This window comes from Triticum aestivum, chromosome 3D (assembly GCF_018294505.1).
Source record: "Triticum aestivum cultivar Chinese Spring chromosome 3D, IWGSC CS RefSeq v2.1, whole genome shotgun sequence".
NCBI lineage: Eukaryota > Viridiplantae > Streptophyta > Magnoliopsida > Poales > Poaceae > Triticum > Triticum aestivum.
Window position 1 is genome coordinate 26,626,875 of NC_057802.1, and position 7,459 is coordinate 26,634,333.

Sequence of the window (7,459 nt, forward strand, 5' to 3'; positions counted from 1 at the left end):
AACAAAAATATGTGAGTGGGAGAAAGAGAAGAACCAATACCAAATGTACCTTGACCGATGTTGAAAGTGGATCAAAGATCACTCCAATGTATAGCAAGGAAATAGCACAATTGGTACCGTTTCTTGTCGGTTCTCACACCTACACAAGTAAAAGCTTATGGTGGAGCTTGGTTAGGATGGTGGCACAAAATTTGATGCAATTGTAAGTGAGACTCAATAATGTTGGAAAAGATTCACAAATTTGCAAATGCGACAAGTAGACCAATAGCAAGATATGGTACACGGAAACACACACGCAAATAGATAAGTGGGGTTGGGCAACCAAGGGTGAGCCAAAATGTGGAATCCACCAAGATGCTCTTGTTGCACAACACTAGAGAGACGCTAGCACCATTCCACAATAGGCGGATACGAACTTGTGCACAACCTACTAAGCAAAAATGCAACGACTTCTATCCCAAGTATGCTATATGTATGATGTTTCTATGCGTTTGATCCAAGATGATCGAGTATGACAATCTTAATGTTGTATGATGCTATGGTTCTTGCTTATAAGCTCTTTGCTTATCGTTCCCTTTTGCTTAAAAGCTTGTTTGGCTCTTTGTTGTTTGAGCTCTTTTCTCATGCAATGCTTCACGAACCAAGATAGCAATTGTGTATGCGAATACAACATTTGTGACACAAGAGATGATACCAAGATATGCAACTCAATGATGGTATGTATGCTATGGGAAGTATGAACACTAATGTGCACAAGTCACGTTGCCGGCAATACTCAATGGCTAGTCTCGATGGGTAAGCTACGCGGAAGTGAGGCTATGGGGTTATCAATGCAAATGCAAGAGGGTATGATAATATCACGATACCAAGATGATATGAAGGTGAAGGTGATACCAAAGTAATGTAGCCGTTCGTAATAGTCCTTGGCGAAGATGAGAGGTGGTGATGTTGATGCCGAACCGTACCTAGATAGCCGAAACACAATAGGACACGGAAACCACAACTCAAATTCTCAAAACAAAACAGGTCAAAATTGTCGGAGTTGGTAACGGGAAAGGCTATGGTGGTGCTATGCGGAAGTGGTGGTGGTATGCGGAAGTGTATGCGGGCTCCGGAACAAAATTGGACGAAAGTTAGGCGGTAAACGGAGTGGATGCTGTCAGGGGCCGGATGTCCGGGCCGGGCCGGATGTCCGGACTTGTCGGGCCGGATGTCCGGGCTCGGGATCCATGGATGATCACCACGTGGAGAGGTCAAATCCGGGGCAAAATTCGGAAGATTTTGTGGATGGAAAATGGGAAAAAGATGGGGAAAAGCTAGATCTACCTGCAACACATGAAATCCGCGGATCAAATCCAACAAAACTTCATCACACCAACAAATCACAAAAAAATTTGGGGCTATTTTTGTCGGGCAATTTTCGGGTTAGGACGAAAAACAACAAAATCAAGCTAGAAAACAAAGAGAGGGGGCTCCGAAATCGTGATCAACGTGGCTCATGATACCAAGATGATGTAGGGTGGAACCCTAGATGGCCGATCTTTCACGAGGAGCGGATCCCAACTAAGAACACGAAGAACACGAGGGGAAACACGAGGGGAAGACACGAGAGAATCACTCAAACCAACAAGAACAATCACACATGTGCTAGATCCTCGAAACACAAAGAGATACACGATCCAAATCCAACAAGGGACGATACATAGGTAACCGGTTCTTCTCCGAAAGGAGGTCTTGAGGGGGGCCACCCAAGAGGGGGTCTTGAATCCAACGTGGATCGTCTCCGAAGAGGGGCCGCAGTCTCTCTCGAGGAGGAGATCCGTATGGATGAGCAATGCTCTATCTCACATATGAGCTAAACCAATGCTAACCCTAGAAAGATGGAGGAGAAAGAGTATATATAGTCTAGGGGGTCGGAGGGGTACACAGGCTTCGGCCCTTTACTGTGCGCAGACAGAGGGGGCCGGATGTCCGGGCCTTCCCGAGGGGCCGAATGTCTGGGCTTGGCGGCCGGATGTCCGGGCTGGAGGGTTCAGCTACTGTAGTTTCTGTCGCGTGGCGCCGGATGTCCGGGCGAGGGGCCGGATTTCCGGGGCTTCGGGAGGAGCCGGATGTCCGGGGCTGGGGCCGGATGTCCGGGCCCTGTAGCACTTCGATGGCTGGGCTGCTGCTGTTGTTGACATCTTCAGGGGCCGGATGTCCGGGGCCTTGGCCAGATGTCCGGGGCCTGGAAGGTGGACTTGCCTTCTTCCGTTGGTTCTCTTCATCCATGGACTTGGCGGCTTGTCCGTCTTCACGTGCATCCTCGGGAGGCTCCTCTTGACACCTAATCATGCATAGCATATCGGACTTAGGTAGTAGCCATGTCTCGAGTGGATCATATGTGATATCACTAAGGAAGGAAGTCACCTCGTTCTCGAGAGCTCTAGCTCGTGCTCGTGTCATAGGTCCTCTTGGCTCTTGATGAGACGATGGTAGGTCCATGGGGATGACCGTAGGATGCTCCGCATCAGCTTGTGTACATGCATCCGTGTATGTTTGCTTGTGAAAGTGGAACACGCTGTCGAAATGCATTTTATTTTGAATGCGTCGAGACAGTTTGCATTTGAAGTTTTTGTTTGTTCTTTTTGTTTCAATTGATTTCTACTATTACATGTGTGTGTGTTGGGGGAGGGGGGGAGGGTATTATGTCTAGTTAGTTCAATCAATTTATTGTTCTTCTGTGCATGTTCTTGTGTGCCTGCGCGCGCACCACATGCATAGGTGGGTGTGTGTGCACGCCCATTCATGCATGTTAATCTTTAGTGTTGTTATTATGCTATCTGAACATTCGTATACATGGATGGATACATATAGTTCTATGCAATATGGGTACATATCATATTGTTTTAATATTGCACCACTATATATTTGTTCTTGCATATTGTGGTGTAGGGCAAATTCTATGAAATCTATGTGGAAGTTCTTCTAATCATTTTTCTTAAGGTTATTTTCTTCAAAAATTCCCCCCTATAGAGAAACACCTAAATCCTTAATTTATTCTACCTTAGAAAGATGTATTTTTTGGTTCTAATATGTTGCTTTCTTTGCAAGCAAGGAGAACAAAATGACTAGCACCAAATATAAAACTGCTTATTTTCCCGTATATGCTAATGCTTTTCCTCCATTTTTGTTGATTTGTCAATTTTTTGCGCATTAGATTTTCTCTGATATTTGCGCATGTGGTGGTGGTTTGATGTTGCGGTCGTATGTTATTACTTAAGTTTGTAATGAGCTTAAAATTTATTTCATTTTCTTAATTTATGTATTTAAATCATTAGTTGTATTCAAGTTCTACTAGGTTAGGCATGCACAATAAAACGAGATATAATCTAATTCCAACATATAAGAAAAAAAGCATGCCAATAATATTTTAAGATTCATTCATTTTAGGCATAGTTGTATAATAGTATTAATTTTCTTTGTTAGTTCCTTGTTATTAATGTTAGGGTAAACTATCCCCATAAACTATATATTTCTTCTTGCATAATGTTGAACAGTGGACGTTCTATGTGTGCAAGATTTAGACATCATTTGTTTTTAGTTTTATTTCTTCATTTTCTTTTTCTTTAGGGTAGTACCAACGCGCTTAATTCATTCTACCTAAGAATAACATTTTTTGTTTTTAGTTTATGGTTTTAGTTAGTATATTTATTTGTTTACCGATAAGAAAAGAGTGTCGAACATGAAAAAAGAACTTTCCTTTTCTCTCTAATCATAATGTTTCTTGCTCCTTTTTCATGTTGTTGCTTAGTCAAATTTTGTTGTTGGATTTTCTCCTATATTTGTGCATGGCAATTTGTTGTTGCAATCATGTGTCGATATTTAATTTTGTGCAAGGAACTTAAAATGGAATTTATTCCTACAGTTGATCTATTTAAATCATAACTTACACTGAAGTTCTGCTAGTTTACACCTATTTATTGCATAGTACTCCATCCATTCCTTTATATAAGGTGTATTTGTTTTCTCAAAAGTCAAACGAGTGCATGGTTGACGAAGTTTTTAGACAAATATATTAATATCCACTATACGTAATTTATATGAAAAGTTGTTTCACTATTTTATCTATTAGATATTGCAGATGTTGTTATTTTATTCTATAATCTTGGTCAAACATTTAAATGGTTGACTTGCACGGAAACGAATACACCTTATATTTTGGAACGGAGGGAAATAGGTTGCAAGTTTTCCATATATTCTTCTTTATGTTTATAGGAAAATAGTTTGGCAACAAGTATTTATGATTTGTTCATATGTCAGACATAGCTGTGTAATATTAACTTTCATTTTTTTATTTTCTTAGGGTTAAACTAACCCCATAATTCATTTTTCCTAAGAAAGTAATATTTTCTTTGTTTTTGTCTTTGTTCATTTCTTCTATGAGGTAAAAATACGTGGCGTGGATTGTGGAATGTTGGCTGTGCTTTAATCTACTACGAGCATGCATTTCCTGCATGCAACATGCACGCACGAGCGCGGTGGAACGAAGGCCGAATAACAGCAGCTGCCACAGCCCGCTAGCTCGTCGAGCCAGACGCCTGGGCCGCCGATGTGGATTGAAAAAAAGTGACTGACCCAAATTGTAAACTCTGTCAGCCCATATAATTATTACAGGAAGAAAGTATAATTTCCCCCCTCAAATGTTCCCTAATGGATCAATATCCCCCTAAACTCTAAAACCGGATTATTTCCCCCCTGAACTCTACGAAACCAAATAAATGTCGCCGTGGGGTGGTTTTGGAGCGGATTGAAGGTGGTTTTACTTGTAATCATTCTGACTTGGCACGCTGAGTTGGCAAAGGTAGCATCACCCGCTCGAGCATGAGCTCAGCGACCATGGCCATGGCCGACCTCGGCCGTGCACGCGCCGGCCTAGCCGCCCCGCGCGCCCACCCCTAACCGCCCTCTGCCACAGCCCCGCAGCCTCGCTCACGCGCATGCCCTCCTGTGGCCGACCCCGGCGCCGCACCGGCCGTGCTCCAGCGAGCGCTACCTTCCGGGGCGGGCGTGCTGCCTCGCATGCGCGGGTCAAGTGGCTGGGCGTGGTCGTGCGATGGACGGAACCATCTCCTTCAGTGCAATGAGCAGACCAGCAGCGTTGCCACCTCCCTGCATTCCTAATCAGTTTTTTTTTAGAAAAGAGGATGACCCCTGGCCTCTGCATCTGGGCGATGCATACGCCCACTTTATTAATTATTCTCACAAGACCTTACAAAGTAATACAACAGTAAGACTAAAGCCGTCGTCTAAGCCACTCTATCCAGTTGATGAAGGGGCGCAGATAGCCTGGGCCTAATACCAAACAGGCATCGCAGCCAAACCTAACATCTAAGACCTGAGATCCCATCCAGGATGCCTGCCGGGCATGGGTCTCACCGGTCCGGCGTGCACTCAGAGGCCGCTGCCACCAACTTCCACCGCTCCATCTTCAGAACTGTACTAATGCATCAACCTTGCTCGGTCCAGCTATCGTCGACGCCACCACGGCGCCCAACGGCACCTCCTCCCTGCGCGCAAACATCTGAGGACGTCGCGGTCGCCACTGATACACCTCAGCACCATGCTGCCAAGTACCATCAGCCGACACAGCTTGAAGTCTTTGAAAGATCTGTCATGCATAGCACCTGCCGACTAGGCATGACAAAGCGTAGCACCTGTCGGTCAGGCATGACTTGCATTCCTAATCAGTGAGCTACGGTTTGTTTCCCCCCGCGCGCATGTGCATCTCAGTGTTTGTGTGCTTCAATAAGGGTAGGGAGCTAACAGGAGCAGTAATGGCCTTCGGGATGAGAGACTCTCGCCTCTCGGAGGTGCTCTCGCACGTCCGCCCGTGTGCTGCTGCGTCGAGGCCGCTCTTCCAAATCCTATGGAAAAGGCGATGGGGAGGCGGGGCGAGAACAACGAGCTTCTGCGTGACGGACAGTTGCAAAAGGAAGAGGCCCAGACCTGTGTTTGCTGCCAGGCGCGCGACCACGAACATGAACTTGACCCGCGCATGCGAGGCAGCACGCCAGTCTAGGAAAGCAGCGCTCGGAAAAGCACGGCCATGGAAGGACCAGCGTGTGAGAGAGGTTGGTTGCGGGGCCGTGGCCGAGGGCGCTTGCAGGCTGGGAGCGCGCATGGACGGCCGATCTCGGCCATGGCCATGGCGGCCGAGTTCGAGCTCGAGCAAGGCGACGCTACAGGTGACGGGATCAGACGAGGAAGCAGTGCAAAGGTGCGCGCGTTCACCCGGAGCTCATAGGCGAAGTCAGGGCGGCTGGGGAAGCTGCAGTGGTGACGAATTTGACGCCGGCGGCCGGCAAACAGAGACAAAAAGACGTTGCTGAAAATGAAGAAATTTCACCAAAACCGTTCCTTGCCGCTGCCGAGTCAACATCATTAACAGCCTAGTCAGCATTTTTAGTACGAAAACCACCTTCAATTCTTTTCAAAACCACTCTGGGGTGACATTTATCCGCTTTTGCAAAGTTCAGGGGGTTATTTATCCGGTTTCGGAGTTGGGGGGGGATTTGGTCCATCAGGAGAGATTTCAGGGGGAGAAATATACTTTCTTCTAGGGTTCATGAATGAATTCAGTGACCGATACTGAGCTTCACCCAGTCGACGACGGCCTGCACGATGTAGGCCATCATGAAGAACTCGCCGTTCTCCTTGGGAAGCGCCACCTCGCCGGCCAAATTGATGCACTCTGCCGAGACGTGCCAACAGGCCGCCTCTAGCACCTCCGAAACGCCGCTATAGCGCCCCGCAGAGACCGACCGCGCCGCCCACTGCAGCCGCGGGACGGCGCCGACGTAGAGCTGCAGGCACGACCGCATGACCTTCTTGCCCTTGGCGTCCTTGGCGTGGGCGAGCGCAGACTCGATGCTGGCCTTGGCTACCGTGGCGTTGGTCACCGTCAGCCTGGTGGCGAGCACCGCGAGCTCCGGCAAGCCGCGTGCAGAGCGGCAGGAGTGGTCAATGCAGAGCGCGGACACGTACATGTCGGGCGTGACGTAGTGGTCGCCGAGGCTGTTGCAGAGGTCGTCCAGCGCGGAACGTGGCGCGGCGCGGGAGCTTGATCCGCCGTGAACATCAATGGCCGAGGAGAGGACGAGGACGAGGAGGAGAGCGCCGCCGAGAATCGAAGAGGATGTGCCCATGGCCATGGTGTTGGCGTATTGTCTCTCGGTCTCTCCCTCCCGCTGCCCTCCTTTGTCTCTTCTTGATAGTTCACCTTAACGGGGTGGTGTATCATATCACAAATAAAAGAAAATAAATTCAGCAGCTTCGATCGAATAATTTGAGATATGCTCCATAAATCCATAACTAGGAAGCCTATATCTCAAACATTGATATATGCAATCACTCTTCATAGGAAGCGAATCGCCGAAGATCTTAGGATTATATGCCGTATATCCAGCATAAATGAGTG

At 47.3% G+C, this 7,459-nt stretch overlaps 1 protein-coding gene across 1 annotated transcript; it reads right to left on the minus strand.

The window, feature by feature from the left end:
- Positions 1-6,617: 6,617 nt before the first annotated feature.
- LOC123076086 (uncharacterized) lies at positions 6,618-7,223 on the minus strand. Its single transcript, XM_044498517.1, has one exon. The coding sequence runs from the start codon at positions 7,191-7,193 to the stop codon at positions 6,618-6,620; it is 576 nt and encodes a 191-aa protein (XP_044354452.1). The 5' UTR covers positions 7,194-7,223.
- Positions 7,224-7,459: the final 236 nt, after the last annotated feature.